This window comes from Pelodiscus sinensis, chromosome 11 (assembly GCF_049634645.1).
Source record: "Pelodiscus sinensis isolate JC-2024 chromosome 11, ASM4963464v1, whole genome shotgun sequence".
NCBI lineage: Eukaryota > Metazoa > Chordata > Testudines > Trionychidae > Pelodiscus > Pelodiscus sinensis.
The window spans coordinates 36430295-36455800 of NC_134721.1; the positions used below are offsets into that span (position 1 = coordinate 36430295).

At 52.8% G+C, this 25506-nt stretch overlaps 2 protein-coding genes across 5 annotated transcripts; both read right to left on the reverse strand.

Moving 5' to 3' along the window:
- Positions 1-135: 135 nt before the first annotated feature.
- Positions 136-12621, reverse strand: NXF1 (nuclear RNA export factor 1). The gene is made up of 21 exons (XM_075939260.1): positions 12447-12621; positions 11785-11986; positions 11254-11419; positions 9585-9668; positions 9131-9235; positions 8728-8808; positions 8357-8426; positions 8174-8262; positions 7947-8054; positions 7753-7862; positions 6073-6109; positions 5913-5981; positions 5271-5326; positions 4961-5068; positions 4462-4520; positions 4044-4159; positions 3754-3796; positions 3541-3613; positions 1762-1944; positions 1615-1675; positions 136-1168 (listed from the first exon to the last, which is right to left on the reverse strand). The coding sequence occupies exons 1-21, from the start codon at positions 12475-12477 to the stop codon at positions 1130-1132; spliced, it is 1890 nt and encodes a 629-aa protein (XP_075795375.1). The 5' UTR covers positions 12478-12621; the 3' UTR covers positions 136-1129.
- Positions 12622-19081: 6460 nt separating this feature from the next.
- STX5 (syntaxin 5) lies at positions 19082-24935 on the reverse strand. 4 transcript variants are annotated; one of them, XM_006118244.4, is made up of 11 exons: positions 24724-24935; positions 23081-23291; positions 22912-22982; positions 22575-22630; positions 22174-22244; positions 21859-21975; positions 21606-21662; positions 21414-21495; positions 21068-21168; positions 20861-20982; positions 19082-20640 (listed from the first exon to the last, which is right to left on the reverse strand). In XM_006118244.4, the coding sequence occupies exons 2-11, from the start codon at positions 23270-23272 to the stop codon at positions 20481-20483; spliced, it is 1029 nt and encodes a 342-aa protein (XP_006118306.1). In that variant the 5' UTR covers positions 23273-23291; positions 24724-24935; the 3' UTR covers positions 19082-20480. The 4 variants fall into 4 exon arrangements, with proteins under 4 accessions (XP_006118306.1, XP_006118308.1, XP_006118307.1 ...); XM_006118246.4 differs by having other exon boundaries at positions 21423-21495; positions 24724-24928; XM_006118245.4 differs by lacking the exon at positions 24724-24935 and adding an exon at positions 23947-24302.
- Between the last annotated feature and the right edge of the window lie 571 nt (positions 24936-25506).

The window sequence follows — 25506 nt, forward strand, 5'->3', positions numbered from 1 at the left end:
AGAGGGAATTGGGCTGGCTGGGGAAAGAGGCCTAGGGGTGTTGGTGGGAGGAGGGGACTGGGATTGTGGGATGTGAGTATAGAGGAGGGACTGAGATTGTTTTGGGGGAGAGTAGCCAACAGCCCTCAGCCAAGATTCTAACAAACACCACTTTATTGAACACACAGTTCCCAGCACATACGGCCACTGAGCAGAGGGCAGTAGGGCCCCAGCTCTGCCCCTCAACAGTCTACTTCAGCCCTGCTGTTGGGGTGATGCCACAGCAGAGACACACACACACAGGAAGGTGTGCTTGCAGCATCCCTGGTAAAGGCTGACACCAGGACCTTCTCCCATGGGTGCACAGAAATTAACAGCTCTTGGGATCTGTCACTCCAGTATTGCCAATGACAGCTCCAGTGCTCCTCCGCTAAGGCCATCAACTGCTTCAGCCCTGCAAGCCCATCAATGCCCAAAGCAAAGCCCATCATCTTCTTAGGGCTGTGCCCCACATACCCACACAACAACTACAATAGAAAACAGGCAGGTAGCAAAGGCTTTCCAGGGACCAGGCAGATGTTCTGCCCATCTCAATCTTAGCATGCCTGGGGCATGTTCTCAGGAAGACATCTCCAGCGCCTGTGGGGCTGCCTTTCCCCTGAGAAGAGTTCAAGTTGGGAGGGCTGTGAACACAGCAGGATTGAAGTGTGAGGCCAACTTGGCTAGTCTGTTGGGAAAGTGAGACAGGCCACAGAGGCTACAAGTGGCACACTCAGTCCTACTCACTAAAGCAACTCATAGGACTGCTTGTTTTAAAAAACATAAAAAAGTCATTTCTCCCCTGCAGGCAAAAAACCCCAGGGGAAGAAGCCTGGATCCATTCTCCAACCTTCTCCTGGATGCCTCAGCAACAGCTGTTTCTCAGTCTTGGTTCCTCTGTTGCTGGAAAGGAGGCAGGGCAGCATGGCTAGGACTGTCCATCAACCCCAGCTCCACAGGCATGCAACAGGGGCTGCCCCTTCAGAGTCCAGGCCCGAGGATTGCTCCCAGCGATTTAGTCCCCACCTTTGTTGTTTTAAGCTTTCATTTATTTACAAAAACTGTCATGGAAAATAAAACATCAGTGGTGGGGGAACTGCAAGGTCGCTGCTCACTTGAGAAATGCCACCTCTGGGATCTTCCCCTCCGTCTGAAAGAAACCAGCAATCAATTACTAGGACTTTGGGCATTGTAGCGTTCTTAACACCCAAGAAGAGGCTAAACGGAACACCCCAAGTTCCAGCTAATAAACTACACACCACTCCCCTTCCAAATACAAAGACAGAGGGACAACAGGAGTCCTACTCCTAGAGCTGTGCCCCACATACCCACACAGCAGCCCAGAATCTTCTCCACAAGACCTGGGACAGAGTGATACAGCTCAGCCCCCTGCAGAAGGGCAGCCCAGGAGAAAAGATCCTTGTGGAAATAAAAAGGGGTCACCCAAGGTGACTCCAGGCTTCATCCAACCCTCTATCTCTGGGCACTGAGGCTGCTGGTGGGGAATTAACATGCTCCTGGCTCTTCCCCTTGTGCAGGATTCTGAGACCTACAACCCCCAAAGGAGGAAGGAGTCAGGCCCAGGCCCTGTCTCACCTTGAGCTGAGTGAACACCTGGGCTGCCTGATTGTAGTCCCAGTCGTTGTCCTGGAGGCACCTAAAGCAGAAGGAGACTGTCAGTGAGCAAGTGACGGCCACAGAGCAGCACCAAACCTCCCTTCAACCTTCCCCAGGCCTACATACTTTTGGGACCATTCAACGTTCATGCCAGATTGCATGGCGAAGGCCTGTAGCATCTCCTGCTGCTCTGCAGACAGCGTGGGCACAGGGCTGGATGAGGGTGTGGGTGCTGGCATCACAAAGGCCTTGCGGATCTCCTCGGTATTCGCTTTGCGTACAAACAGCTGGTCATTCACAATGCATAGCCTAAGGAGGTGAGGAGAGTTAGGCACTGGGGGAATCCCCATCCATCCTTAGACAAGGCATTCCATATTCTTTATGGGAATATGAAAGAACTGGACTATGTTTATGCGAGACATAGGGTGAGATATCATTGGAAAGGTTGTAATCAATGCGCTTATCCCATCTGTGTGCATGTAGCATTCTTGTATTTGAAGTTAGACATATGAAGTGTAAACCTGTGTTACTAATGTAGCTATGCTAAGTGAGGGTTATTAATAATTCTCAAGGAATTAAAGGCCCAATACTCAGGAGAATGATCTGTGGATAGACTTGTTTTTTCCTGTAAGCCTGGGAGGAGGGGCTACGGTGGTTCTTATCAAGACATGTGTCCACATCACTTGATGCTGAGATCCATTTTGGATGCTGTGTTTTTCCACATGAGCAGAGGGAAAGTTTAGATCAAACACAAAGGATTCCCGCCTCTTGCAAAACTTAAGGGTTGGGAGTAAGGTTATCTAGTTCATCAATTCTCCTGGCTACCGCATCCAAGATGACTGCTGGAAACAACTAAGACTGAACTGGGGGAAGGAAGTGGACCCAGACTGGAAGGATGTCTAGTCTGTGAAGATTATTAGTACAACTTTGAGGGTGAGATTTTACATGTAGCTAGTTTCTTTAGTGTATTAAATTTAGCTCATGTTCTATTTTGCTTAGTAACCTGCTTTGTTCTGTATTCTACCCAGTGCTTTTTTTGTTTTGTTTAAAAAAAAAAAAAAAAAAAAAAGGTGCCGGTGCTAAGGCAAAATTGTTGACCCCCCCCCAAAAAAAAAGTGGCAGGAAAAACTGTCGGGGAAAAACCCCCAAAAAAGCACTGGGGCCAAAATGCAGTCGCGGCCCCTTTAGTTGCTGTGTGTCCCAAGCGGGCTTCCATCCAGCACAAGTGCTCCCAGGGCTGGCTGGGGGAAAGTGGCAAGTGCTCCCAAAAACAAGTGATGGTACCATACTAGTGCGTACAGTCGCAAAAAAACCAACCCCACTGATTCTACTTATTAAGACTGTTTTATACTTTACTATAATCAGTGCAGTTTATTAATAAATCCAATGCAAGTAATTATTACCTGGGGGGACAAGAAATCTATGCATCTTTTTCTTTACATTGAGAAAGAGGGCAAATTTCATAAGCTTATACCAAAGAGATCTCTGTACAGCTTAAACCAAAGTTTATCTGGGGCTTTGATCTCCTCCACACATGCACAGCTGGGGAGGGGGGTTTCTCCCCTTCAGAATTGAGGGCAAAGGGGTGGGATTCCTATCCCCTCTCCATAAACCCTGGGGGGAGGGAGACAGATCTCCATCCATTGCTCCCCCTACCACTCCCCGGGGGAGGTACTAGGAATCCCCTCCATCCATCCACTTGGCATGCACATCAGGGTGAGGCACTGCTGGGGGAAATACTAACCATTTCCCCTCCATACCCAGCCTGGACACACAGGGGAAGACACAGGCTACCAGCCCTTTCTCCTAGGGACAGCAGCTTCCAACCTGTTCTACCCCTGCAAATCCAAGGAAATACCCGCTGCCCCTCCCCCTTCTTTCCCCTACTCTCCCCATCTCTCTTACCCTGTGATGCCAGCTGGCACAGCAATGAACATGCGGGTGAAGCCTCTAACCAAATCCCGGGACTTGCCATCCACTGCAGATAGAGAGAAGAGAACCCAGTGAAGAGAACAGAGGAAAGGGGCCCTCCGTAGACTGTCGGGGGAGTCTTAACAAGATTTGGAGGGAAATGAGGAGCTTAGGGAAATGGAGGGTAGGGGGCTTTTGGACACTTACCTTCCTTGAAGACCCCATGGACAGCAAAGCACAGCAGCGTGTTCTGCAATATGAAGGGGCGGGGGAGAGGGTCACTGAACTGCCATCCCCTTGGACACTCCCCCTTTCTGTCCCCAAACCCTGCATCATGGCACAGCCCACCTTGCCCCCAAGGTGGGTGTACTCCCCTTCACCCCCAGTGTCATGGCACAGCCCATCCTGCCCTTAAGGTGAGAGCACTCTCCCCCAACCCCACCCCTCACAGCACAACTGGCTGCCATTTCCCCCATCCCCGCATCACAGGCATTCACCGTATGCGCGCAGACATCCACCACAAAGGAGTTAATGTCATGCTGGGTCCTGGGCAGCTCGTTGAGGAAGGCGACCACATTCAGCCTCGTGTGCTTGAGTAGTTTGAAACGCAGGGCTGGAGGGAGGAAAGGGAGGTGAGATCCCACCCAACCCAGTCACAGCAGCACCACCACCCTCAAATCTGCCCAGTACATAAACCCAGACCTGTGTTAGCAGAGACCCTGAGCTGGGTACTCTAAGGGAGGGATCTACCCTGGGCATAACTAAGGCAAAAAGGAGCTGATCTTTCCAACTGGGGCAATAGCTCCCCAGAGTGTAATGGACACAGTGATGCTGCCTGAATCTGCAGAGCCTGAGCTGACAAGAGGAGAGTGCTGCTCTGAATGTAGTGCAACCCCCCATTCCCTCAGCACTTACTGGGGTCCTTGAGTTTCTTCACATTCCTGCTGCCTTTGAAGTATTCACTCAGGATACTCCTGTTGAGAAGAGTTGCCGGTGAGTAGCTTGGAAATGGAGCCCTGTAGCTCTTGCCCCACCAGCCCCACAGGAAAATGTAATGAAAACCTCCTCTTTTACCTGGCTCTTAGCCTCTCCCTGAGGTTCAAAACTGGGAACAGAGGGAGTTTGTATCCTATTGGGCAGGGAAAGGGTGAACCCCACTTAGCAAGGAAGTGGGGTACAGAGAGGGAAAAAGAGGTGCCTGAGGGCACACTGTGAGTTGAGGTCAAACCTGGGTTTTGAGTCCAGGCTCCCTTTCCCCTGCTCCAGCTGCCAAGTTAACACTCCCTTCTGAGAGCTGGGGATAGAACCCAAGAGTCCTGACTCCCAGCCCCATGCCAGGAACAGAACCCAGGCATCTGGGTTCCCAGCCCAGAGGCTCCTTGGGAGGGCAGTGACTAAGCCCTGGTAGACGCACCTGGAGGGGTTCTGGGAGAGGAAAGGGATGCTGAGGGAACAGCAAGCCCCATCGTGGTAGGCATCCAGCAGCCCCTGCCTGTCGCCAGAGTCATATACAGAGTAATACCTGCCAGGGAAAGAGCAAGTTAGCAAAGGGAGACTGTGCTACTAGTGGCTGTTATCCTTGCCCTGGAGCACTCCCCACATTTCAAAGCCTTGTGCCCCCTGCCCATGGCTCTGGAACAACAGGACCAACATACCTCCTCCCCATCAAACTCCCTCCAGTCTAGTTCCTTAAATGACTCATCCCCCCACATCAAGGTACTTACTGCTGCAAGAAGCGCAGCACCAGCGCCTTCAAGTCATCCGAGCCAAAGTAGCTGCCCTGGGATCAGAGAATGAGCCAGTTAGGCTACGTCTAGACTGCAAGCCTCTTTTGAAAGAGGCTTTTTCAAAAGATACTTTCAAAAAAGCCTCTTTTGAAAAAGAGCGTCTAGACTACAATCCGTACTTCCGAAAAAGCAAGCCGCTTTTTTGAAAGAGCACCCAGGCAGTCTGGATGCTCTCTTTTGAAAAAGCATGGTTTGAATTACATAGCGCCTTTTTTCAAAAGAGCACTTTTGACAAAAGGCGTTCTTCCTTGTAAAACAAGGTTTTTTGCGGTCAAAAAAACTGCCGTGTTCTTTCGATTTACTTTAGAAAGAACATGGCAGCAGTCTAGAAGCAGGGGAAATTTTTTTTTGAAAAAAGGCCACTTTTTATAAAAAAAAAAAAAAAACACCTGTTGTCTAGACACACCCTTAGTGCCTTGGCTTAGAGCCCTCCCCCCGAAATATACTACCCCAACCCCTTGGCTTGCCCTGGTGGCCCAGTGGTTAGTGCCCTGGCTCACATTCCATCCCCACTCCACACCCCCAGCTGGCCTAGTTTAGTGTCCTACCTCAAAGTCTCCCACTCCCTGGCCACTTTACCTTGCAGGGGGGAAGGGTGGTGGGCGCTTCCACATCAAACACAATGGGAGGGGGGAGTTCGTGGCCGTCCTGCAGAGAGGAAAAAGGAGAGCAGTGACCAGAGTGCACCCCAGCAGTGGTTCCTGAACAGAGCAGTCCCAAGTTAGCATAAATCACTCACCAGGCGCAGAAGCTTCGGGAAACGCTCTCGGATGGCGCTGTCAAAAACGGGACATGAATCAGTGAGGCAGCAAAGACAGTCACGGTCCAGCCTACTCCCCATGGGGCCTTCTTCCCGCCCTAACCCCACCCACCACGCCCTTGGCACTGACTCTGCAGGCCAAAGACTGGAGCTGCCCGTACCCACTATCACACTCCCCTTTTCCAAATGCAGCATCCTCTTCTCACCCTGGCAGGGACTGAGCGCTAAGGGACTGGGACAGAGCAGATGCTCCAAGATTCTTTACCAAGGCAGAGAGGAAGAGACCATGACTTTGCTATTTCTGTCCCCTCCAGATCTTGAAGTCTAGGCAGATTTACAGGCCCAGGAACATTATGGGGCTACTGCCGCATGGCTGAAGGGCTCCACACTCACCTGGCTCTTACTCACCTATGCGGCTAATCTCCAGTGAGGAGACGGTGGGGTGGGGAGGGGAAGACAAGGGCAGGATGGCAGGGGGAGAGGATATGGATTCCCACTGATCATGGAGTCGCCGTCATTCTAACCAGCTTACAGCTGGGGGAAGCTTCCTGCATCAAGGCCCAGATCTAATTAATGTCCATGCCATGGCAAGTTGGGCAGGGATGACAGAGCAGGAGAAGAATGTGATGGCATAGAACAAAGGAGAAGAGACAGGAGGAAAGAGGGATCCAGGAGCCCAGGAGCAGAGTCTCTTCCTTCCCTGTATGGCTCCCCACACCTATCCCAACTGGTGCTGCAGAGGCTCGAAGGATATTCGCTCTAGAGGACACAGCATTTTGGTCAATGGAAAGCCCAGGCCACCTGCTCCTGCTCCGAGCCAGTCCTAGCCATGCCTGCTGCCATGGCAGGACCTGGGGCCGCTGATGGGCTTGTGTGCAGCTGCTCACGGACAGCACAAGAGAACAACGCGCCAGGCCCTGATACCAAGGAGGACTCCTCTGCGCTGACCGCCGTGCGGTCTGGTTTGGCCACTGCACGGCTGTGCCTGTCTTAGGTTGTTCCTCCCGTGAGGAATCTTACCCGTCTCTGGCTAGCCAGCCATCGTTGAGGGCCAAACGGAGGCGCAGGGATTGGCAATCACAGCAGCTCCGGGAGCGTTTGGTGCAGAGCGATATGGGGGAGCAACCCCCTGAAAATCCATCAAAAGGCAGAGACAACAAGCCCCTCCTGTGTGCAACTGGGGAGAGCAGGTGGGGACAGTGGCTCTTCCATGGCCAGCAGCTCTCCCACGGCCACATGGGAACAAAGATGCAAGAGACTGTGCATCCAGGAGCTCTGGTGCCCAGGGTGGGGGAGGAGAAATGGAAAGGGGGGAGGGGGGAAGGAGCAGAGCAGAGACAGAGTCTAGGGGTTTCTGTAGAGGAACAGAGTGTGTTGTGGGGAAAGGGTACAGGGCTCCGAACTGGCTGAAATAAAAACCACATCATCAGCTGTGCAGCACTCAGGTCCCATGTGCCTGGGGGCCCCCAGAGCCTCAGCACAAGCAGAAAGGGATGCAAGGAGACAGACACCATCACTGGGGTCACAGGCAAGTAAGGCCGCGATCCAGCTTCCAGCAAGGGAGTGGCATCTTCATTCTGCTGCACTGCCCCCCAATGGGAGGGAGAGACCAAAAGATTGGGGCCAGACGAGCCACAGGCCCCAGAGGCTACCACTGACCTGACGTAAGTGGACTGGTCCCGGAAATTGTTGCACAAAGGGTTTCCATCCAACCACAATTCCTCCAGCTTGAGTCCCTTCACCTTGTCCAGCTCACGCTCAGACTTCAGCTGCGGCAGGGAAAAGGAGGAGGGGGCAGAGCATGAGCACAGAGCCACAGGGGGTGGCCAGCCAGGGATGGTGGCAGCACCTACCTCATTGCGGGACAGGTTGAGGATCTTGAGATTGGTGGCTTTGTGGACCAGCTCAGCCAAGTCATCCAGCTGGTACAATTTATTGCTGGTGAGATTCAGGGAGAGTAGCTGTAATAGAGGAGGTGACAGAGGGTTAGAAGAGTCCAAGGCAGAGCTCCCCAAACTCAGCAGGGTGGCAGGGCCCTGAGCGCCCAGACCAAGGTTCCAGGAAGCTTGCCACCTCTCACCTCCGGGATGTTCTCTTCAATGATCCGCAGCACAGTCAGCATGCAGTTCCGCCGGTTCAGCACAGCATCTATGTTCTGTGCCACCAAGTCTGGAAGAAATGCACAGGCTGAGCACCCCACACCATGGCCCTACTCCCTCTCCTCCCTCGGTATCAGCCCCACACCTGCCAAGAGAACACACACCTGGATCTGTGCGAAGGGTCTTCAGGTCCAGGGCCTGCTGGGAGCCATCATATCTCTTACTCATGGTGAGCTGAAAGTACAAAAACCATGGGTCAGAGGGGGCTGGTTTTCAAAGCCCAGCAATGCAGGTGAGCAAACCCCTTGTTTGGCTCCCCTGGGATGGAGTCCTGGAGAAGTGTTGCTCAGGCCCATTGCAGTGTGACAAGCCAAATGCTTCTCCCCTGCACCCATTTCCTCAAATAGGAAACATGGCCCCATTTCCTAGACAGCATCCCTGAGCTGATGGGGGCTTGAAGCACAACCCACAACCCCATCAACCTCCCCTGCAGAGCCCAGTATTGGGTACAGTAGAGCTACCCTGCATCATTCACCTTCAGCTGTTCAATCTCTTCTGGCTTCAGCTCCTTCTGGACAGATTGAGGTGGAGACGAGTGGTTGACTATTAGCACCACCTGGAACGGAGGCAAGCTGGGTCAGAGAGGGGCAAGAGCCAACACTGGACAGGAAGCCCATGTTAGGACCCTTGGGAGCAGGAAGGTGCCACACAGGAGGGACCATGCAGTGCAGGTGTCTGTCAGGCTATGTGGGGACCCGGACACAGGACATGTTCCCATGCTAATCCAGCCAAAAGAGCAGAGGCCTGGCCCGATCCAAGGGGCCCCCTGGGGAAAGGCAGATACAAAGCCAGATTCAGGCATTACATCCCTCCCTCACCCATGTGGGTCTTTCTAGCCAATGTTCAGCATAAAATGGCTCAGGTGAGGAGAACCATACCTTGTAGTTCTCTCGATCCGTGAGCTTGCGTGACAGCTGCTTGAGCGCATTGGCCTCTGACATGTCCTCAACATAGAAGAAAGCCCGGCTTTGGTCATAGTGGAACTGAGAGTAGAAGATAAAGTCAGCGAGCCCCGGTATCCCCGCCCTAGAAAGAAGAACCTGGCTGAGCTATGCCTCTCTACGGGCACTCCCATCCCTGCAGCACTATGGCTTGGGAAGCTTGGGCACAAGGAGGAGGACTGACTCACCCAACCCTGCATAGCAAGTCTGTACCAGCGACAGAAAGAAAGCTCAGAAGTCAGTCTGAGTTCTCAGGCCCTGAGACTCCATTCCTTCACAGAGCCTGGGACAGAAACCAGGAGCCCTGACTCCCTGATCCCCTTCCAAGAAACAGGATAGAATCCAGTTCTGAATCTGTCTCCCTAGACAGATATCACAGTGCAGCTCTCACCTCCACTGGAGTAAAGGGGACAGCGGACATGTTCTGGAGAGAGCTCAGAAGCCATGACTTTTCATACTTCTTTCCATAGGGAATCTAGGAAAAAAAGGCACTTGTAAGTGGCATGTAAGCTTGCAGCAAACTATAGGACTGGGAGCAAAGGAGGTCTCTGGGAACAGTCCCATGGGTGCATCAACCAATGGGCAACAGGGTCCATCTCTCCTCTCAGCCAGAGAGCTGCCTGCTGGCCAGATACCTGGCAACCAACTGGACATTGTGCCCCCTTCACAAATTAAGTCAGAGTGTCCATGCAAAGGTGAGGTGGGGTGTCCTGATAGTTATTCTACTCCAGGGGTGGAGAACCTAAGACACAGGGGCTGGATGTGGCACCCAGCTTGCCTGGATCCAGAGCCTATGCTGGCGCTCCAGCCCCCTGCTGCCTCCCCATGAGGCCAAAGTGCACAAATCTACTAGCCTGGGCCCCACAAGGCTCTGGTGTGCGAGGGGAATATGGGAAGTGTCTTTTTCTCCTCCTCAATCAGGGGCCACATCAGTGAGATTTGGTTTTGGGATGGTTGGGTTTTTTTGCTTCTCACTTGTGTGCTGCCCCCGACTGATTTTACTGTGGGTCAGTAGCTCCTGACCCAAAAGAGGTTCCCTGCCCCGGTTCTATTACATTCAATGATGATAATCATTCGGTGCAAGCATATGCTCCCCGCTGTATGCTGCACTGACTCTGCACTATGGATTTAAAATGTGAAGTTTAACTAGTTCATCAATTAAGGTGAGGGGCACTTCAGCCCACACACACACCCAGGCCCTTGCCACGGCCAGAGCTGCCCCATGCCTGCGATGTGCCCAGACCTGCCACAGACAGGGCTCCAGCCCCCACTAGTTAACTAGAACTGGTAAGCATCACCTGTTAATGGTGATGCCTACCAGTTAACCTTTCACATCCCTACTCTGCACAGGTAGCCAGGACAGCAGACTCCAAGAGAGCTCCCAAAGACCACAAAATCCAATAAGGATCAAAGACACCAGGCCAGGTTTATTGTCAAACAAAATACAATAATAATTATCCATAGACTTTATTAAACCACTACACATGTGTACACCCTCACAATGAACTCAGAGTTCAATTAATGGGAGGTCCCACTGCCTCCTAGGCAGGACAGAGACAGCCCCACCAAGACACATCTTTATACACAGGTACAAACAAGTTACCCACCACTACTGATGTATCTGGTTGACACCCGCTGTCATTACCTAGGTACCACCCATTACCTTGCATCTGGTGGCTCGATCAAAAACATCTCTAGCCATCATGCTGTCAATTTAGACCCTTCATTGAACCTGGGTCAGAATGTCCCTGTTATCTGTGGGGAGTGTGTTGGTACCAAGATTTTTAACAAGATGTCCTGTTACTATCCCTCTGAAATGTGCTTCCAGCCTGTGCCTAATATCAATTAGTGTTTTACGGCTTGGACCTGCCTTTTGCTCACAGATTAACTTTGCTTTATTTATATTAGCAAAATCTTGATTATTGTAGGTCAAGCCTCAGGCCTTATAATAGGCCTGTGGCTTATACTTTAGACCCTGATCTTACTGCACCAGGTTAACAGGCTGTGGGGTAGGGATTTGGCCACATTCCCTGCTCCCTCCCTCACCCTCTGGCACTCACTGTGACCTTGTACCACCTCCTCCGGTTACTGTTGCGAATAGCACTGGCACCCCGGTCCTGGGAAGTGGGCTCTTGTTTCACTGTGACATGGATGTTGGTGGCACCTCCCCGGCCCCGGTTGTGCCAATCATCACCTCGCCTGTTCAGCCGTGGCCCATAGGGAGCACTGGGAAGCAGAGGGACACAAGCTGTTAACATTAAAAGGATGGGGAGGATACTTTGAAAGCTAATGAATCCAGAAACACCTGCTTGAACCCTGTGGTCCTCGCTGCATTGGGATGAAATGTCTACAGCAGTCCCCAGACACACAGGCCCCACTTATCCCCAACACAGGAACAACATAGCTTTCCCTAGTACCCAATCAAGGGCTAAAATGCTGCTAATGCCACCTGGAGGGAAAAGCCCCATATCCCATTCCTTCCCTCCCGCCACCAACCAGCTCCCCCCCGCCCTTGGGACCTGACTAAAACTGGCATCCCAACACCCCGAGGCACTCCACCACACACAATGCCAACAGCACTTCTTACTCACTATCTAGTTCGAAGGCTGTCATGGGCGTCACTCATGGGAACATCTCCATCACTCTCCTCCACCTGACCAGAAGGACTATGACCTGCTACACCTCGGTTCCAAGAACGGTGGTTCACTTCACTGTACATCTTGCCTCGGAACGGGCCCCGGCCTTTTCTCCTTCTCCCAGAGAAGCCCCCACCACCCACACGGTCGTCATGTTCTGTTCAGAGGAGCAGAAGGGGCATCAGACACCATCCAGGAACTTTCCTCCTTGAATGCTCAACACATGGCAAACCACCTACAGGAACCCCTGGACCCTCTTGGGCCCTGCATCAGTAGAGATGAGGAAATCCTACTGATCTGCCTATTGCCACCACAGGGCCCCTCCCCCCAGCCCTTCGACTGCACCCATCCCCCCAGAGCCCCTGGGCTGGGAAACGGGGGGGGGACCGGGGAGGCTCCCAGAAATAGGGAAGCCAGATCCCAACAGACTAGCCCCATGCAGCACCCCCCCCGAGACTCCACAGACCCCCCAGAACCCACCCCAGCCTCCTCCCCACCCCGCCCTCAGACCCCCTCCCCGCCGGACCCCATGGCTCCGCCCCCACAGACACCACCCCCACGAGTGTCCACAGGCCTCAGCCACAGCCCTCCCCGACCCGCGTCACCAGCCCCCTCACCGCTGTAGCCCCCTTTCCCTTCCTCTGCCATCGAGGGGGGGCTTCGCGCGCCGCTCCTGGGCGGGGGAGGGGAAGGAAAATCTCCTACTTAGCCGAGCGGGGGGAACCAGGCAACCGATTCCACCGCTCGGCTCCGCTGCCCCAGCGCATGCGTAAACAGCTCCCGGAAGGTGCGCATGCGGTGGGTGGGACAACCGAAGGCATTGCGCATGCGTAGTTCAGCAGCTCATGAGTACAGGGCGTCCGACACTTTCCGTTGAGAAGATACGCGTGCGCCGAGTTACGCCTCCCCTTATTTGCTTCCGAGGAGGCGGAGCTATTACGCATGCTCAGAAAAGCCCGACCTCTCAACGCGGTTGAGAAAGCTGGGCTGCGCATACTAGCCAAGCGCCCCCTTGCATTGCAGGGCGGTAGCTGCTGGAAGGATGGGTTCCCAGGGACGGAGTTCTTCTTAGGCCGCGGGTTCGAATCTGTCCTGCAGCGACCGCCAGGACCCTCCCCCCCCGCAGGGGAATCTGCGTTCAAGTTGCATCTGAACAAAGAATGTGACAGAGCGACCCCTTCTATCTCATTATCTGCCTTTGCTCCTCTTCCTTCCCCCATCCCTAAGGTCCTGGGTTCAAGTTTCACTGGGGATCCTGGTCTACATTTGGTGGTTGCAGCAGCCACCATCTGCCTCAGTCCCCGGGATTAACCCCAGTGCAGGCACCCAGTTTCAGCAGCCAGGAGTGTTATTATTATTCCTTCCCCTCCTTGCACTGCAAGACACACACGCTCCCAGGGGGCCTCAACTGTGGCAGAAGATCCTGCTTGCCCTGTGCTCTTCTTGTGCTGGGGCTGATGTATATCAGAGGGATGCTATTCTAGCAGTCAAATCCAGCTTCAGGGGCAAAGGAGGTGTAGAAAGGTGTGAGGGGTGGCAGAAGCAGCCTATCTCCAGTGCTGTGTGCCAAAATTAAGATACGTGCTCCCAGGATGAGCAAGTACAAAGTCAACCCTTTCTCCACTTGCCATTTCACCCTCAGTCCCTGGAGGCAGGAGATCAAGTAGAAACCACAGGTTTCATTTTAACATTACCCTAAGGTTTCTAGCCCCCATGTTTGGAGAGAAAAGATGAAAATCATTATCAGAGCCCAAAAATGATTTTATAAAATAGAAATCTGGTGATTTTTATGGAAGGAAATTCATGATTTTTTTAAGAACACAAGAGCAGCCATACTGGGTTAGATCAATGGTCCACCTAGCCCAGAATCCTGTCTTCCAACAGTGGCCAATGCCAGGTGCCCCAGACAGAATGAACAGAATAAGTAGTCATCAAGTGATCCCTCCCCTGTCACCCCGCCCTAGCCTCTGACAGAGACTAGGGACACCTTTCCTACCCAGTCTAGCTAATAGCCATTGATGAACCTATTTTCCATGAATTTATCTAGTTCTTTTTTGAACCCGTTAAAGTACTTGTCTTCACAACATCCTCTGGCAAGGCGTTCCAAAGGATGACTCTGTGCTGTGTGAAGAAATGCTTCCTTTTGTTTTAAACCTGCTACCTATTAATTTCAATTGGTGACCCCTAGTTCTTGAGTTATGGGGAAAAGTAGGTAACTTTTCCTTATTTACTTTCTCCACACAAGTCATGATTTTATACACCTCTATTGTATCCCCCTTGCTTAGTCTTCTCTTTTCTAAGATGAAAAGGCCCAGTCTTTTTAATCTCTCTTCATATGGCAGCCATTCCAAACAACTAATAATTTTTGTTGCCCTTTTTTTGAACTTTTTCTAATGTCAAGGTATCTTTTTTAAGATGAGGCTACCACATCTGCACACAGTATTCAAAATGTGGGTGTACAGATGTGGTAGCCTCATGGATTCATAGAATACTAGAACAGGAAGGGACCTTGAGAGGTCATCAAGTACAGTCTCCTGTACTCCCAGAAGGATCAAATATCATCTAGATCAGGGCTACTCAACTTTGGAAGCCCCGGGGGCCACATTGATACTCACAGCACATGCCGAGAGCTGCAACTTAAGTGTGGTTGCATATACATGCAAATAGATATGCAAATAGCTTATTTCACACTGATAGGCATGAATACAAAGATTAAGCCTTAAGCCATGGTGCTGGACCCAAACATGGTCAGTGTGAGCCAGTCTGCACTTCTCAGGCTCTGCCGACAAGGTTAAGCAGCCAGCACTTCCCACAATGCCCCAATGCTCCCAGCACCTCTTCCTGGGGGCTAGAAATGCCAACACCCTGTACCAGTCAGTTCCAGCCAGCCCATCTGCTTGCATGCTTCGATGCTCACCCTGCCTGAGATGCCTCGCCATCGTGGAGCATGTTCCCAGTGGAGGCCATGTTCAAAGCATCCCACTTACGGGTCAATGTTGAGCTCTGCGTAAACCCAAACTACATCGCAGGCCTCAAATGGGGAATGTGCTGCAAGTGGCTCACGTGTTGAGTAGCCCTGATTTAAGAATCATTTCCGATAGATGTCTATCTAACCTGCTCTTGAATGTCTCCAATGATAGAGATTCCATAACCTCCCTAGGCAATTTATTCCAGTGTTTAACCATCCTGAAAGGAAGTTTTTTCTAAGGTACGTCTACACTGCACACTTTGTTTTGAAATAAGCAATAGTTTCGAAATAGCAAGTTTACACTGCAGGGAAGCCTCAAAATGAGTCCAAGGCCGGCTTCCCTAATGTAGACGTGCTATCTCGATTTAGAGCTGCAAGAGGCACTGGGGAAGAATAACCTAGAATGGCCCTGGTGAGGGGCTATTTCAAAATAGCAGCAGTGGAGCATGTAAGCATCTACACATGTCTTATTTCAAAATAGCTATTTCAGAATAGCCATTATTCCTCATAGGATGAGGTTTTCAGATTTCGGAATAAGGTGTCTGTTATTTCAAAATAATGGAATGGCTGTGTAGACACATTGTTATTTCGAAATAACTCTAGTTATCTCGAAATAACGGTGCAGTGTAGATGCACCCCAATGTCCATCCTAAACCTCTCTTGTTGCAATTTAAGCCCATTGCTTCTTGTCCTATCATCAGAGGTCAAGGAGAAAAATGTCTCTCCCTACTCATTACACCCTTGTAGGTACTTGAAAATTGCTAACACAGGGGTGGCCAACTCATTCTGGGCAAAGAGGCAAGATAGCAGTGGATCCAGCACAAAGAACCGGAGCAAAGCTGTCGAGCAAAACAAGACAAAAAAAGTCTAAATAAGGCTCTGCCCCTTTAAGAAACTGCATTTAAATGCATTTTGAGGTTTCTTGGCCACAGCAGGCTCCTGCTGCCTTCCACCATCTTTATTTCTGCAGCTTTCATGGCTGCTCTGGAGAGCTCCCCTGCCCAGCAGGGCCAGCCTGAGCCCTTTTGGTGCCCTGGGCCCAGGCGCACGGCCCCACCCCCCCAAGGTGCGCAGGCCTGCCCCCGGGGCACATGTGCTGCCCAGCCCGGCCCAGCCAGCGTTGCTGGCACGCGTGCTGGGCCGTGCAGGGCCCCGCGGCCGTGGGGGGAAGGGCACTGCTGGCCGGCTCTGCAGGGCCAGTGCTGCGGGAGCCGGGCACGCGGCGCCTGATGGCAGCTGTAAGTGATGCTGCGCGCCCCTTACAGCTGCCATCAGGTGCCCCTCATCAGTTGACGCCCCGGGCAGCTGCCCAGCTCGCCCATGCCTCAGTCCAGCCCTGCTGGATGTGGCTCACAAAACACCCACCCACCCATGACTTGAAAGCCACCCCAAAAAACAGTCCTCTCCTGGCTCCCTGTGCTGACCTGGGCAGCAAGGCCGGACTCAGGTTGGCCTCAGCTGTGCTAACATATCCCCTCTCAATCTTCTCTTTTCCAAACTAAGACCCAGTTCTTTCAGTCTTCCCTCATGACTCATGTTCTCTAGACCTTTAAGCATTTTTGTTGCTCTTCTTTATACACTCTCCAATTTCTCCACATCTTTCTTAAAATGTGGTGCCCTGAATTAGACACAATACTCCAACTGAGGCCTAATCAGTGCAGAGCAGAGCGGTAGATATTATCTGGCTCATTCTCTATCCCTTTTTTAACGATTCCTAACATTGTTTGCTTTTGTGACTGATGCTGCATATTGAGTGATGTTTTCAGAGAATGAGCCACAGTGACTCCAAGATCTCTCTCTCGAGTGGAAATAGCTAATTTAGTTACCATCATTTTGTACATATAATTTGGGATTATTTTTCCAATAGGCATTACCAAGATTAAAATTCATTTGCCATTTTGCCAATTCATTTGGGGGAGGGATAGCTCAGTGGTTTGAGCATTGGCCTGCTAAACCCAGAGTTGTAAATTCAATCCTTGTAGAGGCCATTTAGGGATTTGGGGCAAAAATTTGTCAGGATGGTACTTGGTCCTGCTGTGAAGGCAGGGGACTGGACTTGATGACCTTTCAAGGTCCCTTCCAGTTCTAGGAGATAGGCAATCTCCATTAATTTTTAATTTTTTTTTTGTTGCCCAGTCACAGTTTTGTGAGGTCTTTTTGAATCTCTTCACAATCTGCTTTGGACTTCACTATCTTGAGCAGTTTGGTATCATCTGCACATTTTGTCACCTCACTGTTTACTCCTTTCTCCAGATCATTTATGGGTATGTTGAATAGGATTGGTCTCAGTACAGATCCCTGCAGGACCTCTCTCCATTCTGAAAACTGACCATTTATTCCTGCTGTGTCCTATTTCTCAAATAGTTATCCATCCATAAGAGGACCTTCCCTCTTATAACACAACTTATTTGAGAGCCTTTGGTGAGGGACCTTGTTAAAGGCTTTCTGGAATTCTAAGTACATTATAGCCAGTGTATTCTCCTTGTCCATATCTTGTTGATGCCCTTTGAGATAGGTACTATTGCAAACTTTGCAGTATGGATTGTCACAACTCTGTGCAGTACCAGCACAACAGTGCCCTAGAGTAGTTTCAAGGCACTACCACAAATCAACTAATGAACTAGGGGTAGAAAGTGGGAGGCATGGAACCTGAAGAGGAGCAACTGGTGAGATGGATGCTTTCCAGGATCCTTGAGACTACAAGAGATCCCCTCACAAACATCATCCACAACCAGCCACATTCCCCCAAAACATGCCCAAGGCAGTATCTTTGGAGGACCATAACATATTGCTTGCTTTATTACTGTGGACCAGGGAGTATATGCATTATATGGGCAGGTGGGGGGCGGAGGGGAGGAAGTGTTCCACAGCTCCTCTAGGAATCAGTAACCCAGGGTGCAAGTGAGGTGAATTACTTTAGGTTGTAACTTTTGGCTTTTCTAGAGAGCAACAGGAAAAAAAAAAAAAGGATTTTTGCTCTAAAGAGGTAAGCTGACTCAGGGCCTTTTCTCTGACCCAGCAGACAGATCTGCCTAAGGCTGTCTACACTGCCAGATTCAGCATTAAAACTTTAGTCAGTAAGGGGCATGAAAAAACACTCCAACAGATAAAAATTTTCATACTGAAAAGCATAAGTATAGACAATATTTTATCACCTGGAGTGCAGCTCCTACTGCTCATTTGGGATGGGGAGGGGGTTAAATTGCGAGGAGAGCTCTCCCTTGGCTATAGAGTGATTACACTGCCCATGCCACATAGCCTGGGTAGGAGATCCCAACCCTTGCGGAACAGTTCAAAATATTTTAGTCCACTGGGGCCCCAGAAAACAGCTGGGTGATCTCCACTGTAAGTATGCCTCTAGGATCTTCATTTTCCTAAAACGTTCTTCATGCTTTTACCTAAAGAATGCATGTTCTCAAAGAGCAGCATAGTGATTAGTAGCTGCTGGCAATGCACTGGTCATAGTTATAAGGCACTGGCCTGAGACAAACTGGCTTGCTGGAGGTACTACAGCATAAAGCTGTGCATCCTTCAAACCCGTCAGGATGAAGTAAGAGAAGAGTTTCTGTTCAGAGACCATTGACACTTGGAGATCAGGGTGGGCCACAGGAGGGGATACAGCTGCTGTTATCCTGAAACTGCAGCACCTACTTTGCCATGAATTATGGGACTTGTCATGACACTAATCTCAGCGAACCCCAATGAGCTGGGGAATCCTTCCACCCATCCCCTGCAAGGGAGGGGCGTGTCTCCTTTCACATGTGCTTCTTCCTGGTTCTGATGCCCTGAGATGACCTTCCCAGTCTGGCACTCTCCTGGTGCTCAGCACATCCATCAGCATTTAATTATCCTACTAGCAGCAGCCCTTTTGCCCCCATCCCAGCATCTCAGGGGAGGATGGGGTGTTTTCCCTCCTCTCTTGGAGAGTACTCAGCAGCTTCCAGTTAGAAGCAGTAGCCAAGCACAAGTCCCTCCCCTTCCTTCCATCCAAACCCCAGATCCAGCTGACCTAGGTGGAAGGAGAAGGCACACTGAGCTCAATGCAGCTACAGGAGACTGTGTGGCACTAGTATCTCCCCTCCCCCAGCTGATGAGCAGGCTCAGCCCAGGACCAGAAGGTCACCCCCAACAGCTTGTTAAGGTAGGAGACAAAAACAGAAAGGCCTCAGGTTGGCAAACATGACCCTCCACTTCCCCCACCCTAGACAACAGGGGCATACCTCCTCCCCAGCCTCATGCCATCCCCAGGGTCCAACCCACAGGAGACATATGGCTCACAGCAGGCTGGGTTACAGTCAAGCTTTAATTTGTTTCCAGACTGACTCTACACCTACCCCTCCCAACTAGGGAGGGGCAAATCAGACCCCTCCTCTTCTCCACTGGACATAGGCCTGTGCCCATCACATGACTGCAAAGAAGCTCTTATTAGCTAGAATGGGCAGCACCCACATTGGAATGTTAAGACCAGATGATTATGGGAAAGAATCCTGGGGGGAGAAGGGCTAAGGTCATAGCAGGCTCACACCCAGTGGTCATCTCACCATGATCAGGGCCTTAAGGCCCTGGGCTAGGCCAGGGCTTACATCAACCGTTGAATGGGGCACAGTGTGAGAGTGCCAGCACAAGGGAGGAATAAGGCCCCTGCCCTCCCTCCACCATTCTGCTGTTGTAAGGGGCAACATCACATAAGGGGGTGGAGTTTAGCAGGATCACAGAGAGGGGGGCACCATGGCCTGCCACCTCCTATGATCTTACAGGAAGGTGGCGCACACAGATCCTGCTGAGAGCACAGTGGAGGTTACTGAGTTCTGATGCCCTCTGCACAACCACAGCTCAGGTACAAAGAGCCCAGTGCTGCTCCCCTCCCACCCCAGGGGCTCTCAGCACAGCACTCAGAGCACCTGCAGCCACAGGAGAGTCTTGGGAAGGCCAGTCAGTGGTGCTCTTTAGGCAACAGAGCAACAGCAAGGGTCTGGGGGAGGGGGCGAGAAAGACACACCCACCTCTCCCTCAGCACTGAGAGCCTTACAGACACCTATCCAACAGTCAAGGCCCGCCCCAGCTTCTGTGGCACCAACATGGCCAGGGTGGGGTGCAGAGTGGGTGGCTCTGTGCTTAGGGCAGCCCCATAGATATGGAAGAAGGGAAACTTAAATACACAAAATAAAACTGGGAGTGGGAGGCACAAGGCTAACCCATCACTCAGCCAAATACCCCACAGGGCTGGCAAAGGCACGTCTGGGGGCAACCTCTTCCCCACACACACCTGGAAATTACTAGGGGACAGTTGGTCCTGGCTGTAGACAGCTGGTGAGCCCCCACACAGGATAGGGGGAGGGGTAGCCCCATATGAGGAGGTGAGGTGGGCTCTGGCGAGAGTCCCAGCTCCAGAGGCTACTCCACCGTGGATGTCAGCACCCCACAGTCAGCGCCCTTTGCTGCATGGTCCTGGCGCGCTCATATAGGGGAACCAAAGCACCTGCTTGCCCCCCCTCAGTCTTGGGAGTTCCCAGCGCAGTAACTGAGTCCACGGGTCACAGCATGAGGACCGAGAATCCCTCTGGCACCAGGCTGCCCCACCTGGGAGAAAACTAAGTCTGGCGCACAAATGTCCACAAGTGGCTCTGCCAAAGAGAGGGAAGGGGCTCCAGGTGCTGTGGGAGGGCAGGTGCAAGAGGACAGCTCAGGCCAGGAACACCACAAAGATGATGAAGAAGACAATAAGGATGAGGAAGATCTTGACCATGAGCCAGCGGTTGGAGGTAACTGACTGGAAGTATTTGAGGATCTCGGAGTGCGCGGCCTCCACATTAAGCTGGGCGTCCTCCACGTTGGCATCAATCCTGCAGATAGAGATGGGAAACAATGGAGTGACAGTGCCCCGGGGCTTCTCCACCCACCAGGCCAAGCCTCAGAGGAAGAGTTCCAGGCTCTGGATGGGGCAGAGAGAACACTTGCCCCAAAGGGTACAGAAGATTACAAGCTGGAACAGGACTAAAGCCCCCACTAAAGTTGCAGAGAAGGAAGCAAGAAACTGCCCAGCCATGCCTATGAAGCTGGTACCTCTGGATGGTCTCCTCTTGCTCCTTCACCATGTGTGCCAGCTGCTGGAAGATGGAGCCCAGCTCCACAATGGTGGATTCAATGTTTTGCATGGTGTCTGCCCGGCTCTGGATATATGAATCCTACCAAAGCAAAGGAGAGTCAGTATCTGGGTCAACCATCATCCTGTCTCTAGAACAGCCTTCCCCATCTCCCCCCCACCAGCACCTGTTCATCGATCAGCTGCAGCTGTTGGTTTGTCCGGCTGTCCATGTCAATGGCTACATCCCCTGCCCGCCGGGGCTCATCCTGCAGCATTGCAGAGCCACCTGCAGAGAGAAGCCAATGCTGTCAAGGCTGCTGGAGACAGGAGAGCCCTGCAGCCAAGCCCCAGGTCTCTGAAAGCCAGGCTCCCAGAGAGGCAAGGTCCAGCCCTGCCTCAACATAGGAAGTTACTTGCTTGTCTCCATTCCTTAGGGGACAGCATCTCTCCCCCTTTCCCCTCCCCTCCCCACACACACACAGTATGCAACTTCCCTCCTCTGAGCATCCTCCCAAGGGGCTCTGGGCTCACCCAAATTACCGGCAGCAAGGGGCAGGGTGGACATCGGGGTGCGGGAGAAGTGCTCACGTCGGCTCCGCTGCTGTTTCAGGTTCTAGGGGAGCAAGGAGAGATCAGAGCAGCAGTTAGATGGGGGCTGGCAGGCGCTCAGCATGCTAGTTCCCCCCGCGAGGGGAGGGAAAACAAGGGACACTCAGATCTTACCTCTGTTCTCACCTCCAGCACTGACTTGAAATCATTGGACATTGAGGCCAGTTTGGACTGAAAGGGAAGAGGTAAAAGGTCAAAAGGCAGGTGAGAGCTGGGTACTTACTCGGCAATTTCCACTCCAGCTGAAAACAGCAGCCCTCTCCACAATCCCTTCCCCCGACCAGTTCAGAGCTGCCCCAATGTCCTCATCAGCTGTGAGTGCCACCCACTCCCCAGGTCTGTCTTTTCCAGCCCCTCTCCCTCTCACCTGCAACGACACCACGATGGTGTTGGAGTGAGTCTGCACATGCCGCCCACTCTGGCTGCCCTTGGCCCGCACAAACTCCTGCAGCTGGGCAATCTGCTTGTTCAGGCTGTTGATGTCCTGGGGGAGGGAAATTGCTCCAGTCTCAGTTGTGGCCCACACCCCCACCTGGTCCCAGTGGCCCTTAGGCTCCCACCCAGCTGAGGCTGCTGTTCATAGGCTCCAGCTCCTTTTGTTCCTGCCCACCCCATCCCACCTTCCAAATAAAGAGGCCATCTCTCCCAGCCACCAGGAGATGCTAGCCCTGCTCCCACTAACCTGTTTAATGATATATGTCAGCTCCTCTATCTCCACTGCCTTGTCATCAAACAGGGACTTCCGTTTGGCCACTGAGGACAGAGGGGTATGGTCAGGGAGTGTCCTATGAGGCCTGACAGGGATTCCTTTCCTCTACCACAAGTGCCCTGCTTTATCATGGCCCCCAGGGTCAGAACTACTCCCCCATTCAGGCCCAGCATCAATTACCCTCCCTTGTTGCTCCATAGCAGCCACAAAGCCCATCCCAACTGAGTGAGAATCTCCAGTTCACAATGGCTATAAAAAAAGCAAGAAGCCATGTTAACCCCAAGTGCTATCAGCAGCCCCTCCATGAAGGAGCCCATACCCCAGACAGCCCTCACCCTCTCCCTCCCTCCCTCCTCCCCTCCCCGGCCACTCACAGATGGTCAGCTTCTCCAGCTTGGCAAAAGTGTTGCTGAGATCTTTGCCGATGCGCCTGGGAGGAAACAGAACAGGAGACCAGAGTAAGGGTGGGATCTGTGCTTCCTCAGTTGGGGCCTGCTGACTAAATCATCAGTAGAGCACTTCCTCCTTAGCTCAGCTCTGATCCCAAGGAGAAACCCCTCTCAGCCCCAACCCAGGCAAACCAGCCTATAGCCATCCCACAAGATCCCTTCCCGGCACACTGATCCTGAGTCAGCCCAACATACTCCCAGGTTATCCAGCTGCTGAGCTCCCTCCCCAGATCTTGGCTAGTCCAGCCCTCACCCCACTCACTTGGCTATGACAGTGAATTCACTCCTCTGGCGCATGGCATTCAGGGTTGGTTTGTTCGGCTGCAGCCCATTCTGAAAGGAGAGACAGACTGAACTGAGGTGTTCTGGAGCAGAGAATCCCCCACACTAGCAAGGAATGGGCCTGACACCCCCAGGAAATGAAGACTCACCTGTCTGCTCTGCAAGGACTTGCAGGCAGAGAGGAACTCCTGGGTGCGATCGCGGCACGACATGGTGTCCGGAAAGGGCAGGGATGAGGCAACAGTTGTGGTAGCAGATGGGGACAGCTCCTGTGTCTGCGAAGGTCCCAGATAAACGCCCTGATGCGTGTTCTTAGAGCCGTGGCGTTTTCTCGTAGTCATTGAGGCTCATAACCTGGTGCTAGGGGAGGGGAGGCCACGGGTTCAGGGGCTTGGTTAATAGCTAAGGACCAAACTCCACCCTTCACCAGTCCCCATTAACCCTTTCTTCCTCCCTCTCTTCTCAAGCACACTCACTATCACATCACCTGCCCAGTCCCACTCATCTCTCCTCACCACAGCAAAGAGGCCAGGCAGTTCCAAGGCACTCTTGCCTGCCCCATTCAGAAGCAGCTCCTGATGCAAAATCCAAATGGGGGTCAAGGCTCCCAGAGCTCAGAGATATATGTAAAGGCTTCCTCTGCAATTCATCTGCAGTTCAGAGAGGAGTCTGCTTTGTGGTGCCCACTGTGCAAGGGAAGAGCCAGGCATGTCAGCAGGAAGAGACCCCCTGCCCCACTGCAGAAGCCTCCTAGAGGAATCAATCCCACCATGTCCCAGATTTCAGTGAGTTCCAGTCTCCACCAGAGCAGCCTCAACCAAGTCCAGACAAACAAGACTATTTGGTGACAGACATTAGCAGCTCCCAGAGGTGCACAAACTAGCACTGCTAAGGGTACAGCTGCATCCCCCTGCCTTGAAGTGGTTTTCCATCCTAGGAAGGGTTTACAATTTGGTTCAGTGGCTCTCAAGATGCACTCTGTACAAATTGTTCCAATACCCCGGAAGCTCCTTACCCACCAAGCAGGGATCCTGGCTGTTGGAGTCAGTGTCTGAACCAGGTAATTAGGATCAGAGATACACACAAGTGGAGGCAGGACTGGGGGTAAATAACCATGAAGGCACTTAGGTCCCTCTATCCATTCCCTGTAGGGTCCAATTTTTTTGGTGAAGGTCTAAATTTCTTGATCAAGGTATAGTCAAGGTCCACTCTCCAGAGAAACATTTTTCACGCCGCCACCACCACCACAATGATAACAAGACTTTGTGACTTATTTAAAAACATCTGGGGGCGCAGACTTGGCCCACGATCTGCCTATTGAGTTTCTGGTGAGAGCTGCCCCACAACCCCGCTTCTGCGCAGCGCTCAGAGTCGCTAAGCCCACTGAACAGAGGCGGGGAAAGAAGCGCGCGGACGGGGGGGGGGGGGGGGGGCTGACTTGCACTGAAGAGCAAATAACGGCAGGGGGGCAGAGCCCAAGGGAACCTGCCCCCCGCCCGCTTTAAGCCCCGGGCCCAGAGCAGGGAGTGCGGGCAGGAGGCGCAGGGCAAAGGCTGTAAGGACCCGCCGGGGACAGGCCCTGCAAGGGGAGACGGGGCAGGCGACCCAAGCGGGAGAACATGAGGAGCCCGGAGGGGCGCGGGGGGGACTCGCCGCCCCTCCGGGGGCCCAAAGCGGAGGGAGGGAGGGAGGGAGGGAGAGACGCGGGGCCCCGGGGAGGAGAGAGGTCCGGGGACTGCCCAAGCTGGGCCCACCCCTACCGGCGAGACCCCGACTCCGCCCCGCGACTCACCGAGACGCGAATCTAGCTTTGGTCGTTGCAACCTAGACCCCACCGGCCGGGAACTACGTCACTGCCACGTACACCTCGCGTAACACGTCAACGCGCCACGCACATACGTGCCCCGCCCCCTCCCCAGGGGAGCGAGAGTTTAAAGGGGCCGCGATTATCCGCGAACTTTCTGATCCCTGGTGACCTCGGCTCGGCGGCCTGGCCGGGTCACGGGCCCGGGCCAGGCCCCAAACGGCCCATTCGGAGCTGGGCTCCTCAAACACACTCCGCAGGGACTACGGTCCTACCCCCCCAACCCTGCCCCTACAGCCCCCCCTGCCGTGATTCCCAACCCTACAGCAACAGCTACCCCTGCTGTGGGGGCCTTCTCCCTTACAGCCTCCCCCAACATGGGGGCCTGCTCTGCAACCCTGCCCCTTCAGCCCCCCCAACATGGGGGCCTGCCCCCCATCATAAAACCATAGAGCTGGAAGAGACCTCAGAAGGTCATCAAGTCCACCCCCCTGCTCTAGGCAGGACCAATCCCAACTAAATCAACCCGGCCAGGGCTTTGTCAAGCCGAGACTTAAACACCTCTAGAGATGGAGACTCCACTACTTCCCTAGGTAACCCATTCCAGTGCTTCACCACTCTCCTAGTGCCGCTACAGCCCCCCTTCTGTGGGGACCTTCTCCCTTACAGCCTCCCTCAACATGGGGGCCTGCTCCCCAAGCCTGCCCCTATAGGCCCCCAACATGGGGGCCTGGTCCCCAGTACTGTCCAGGGCAGAAGGCCCAGCCCAGA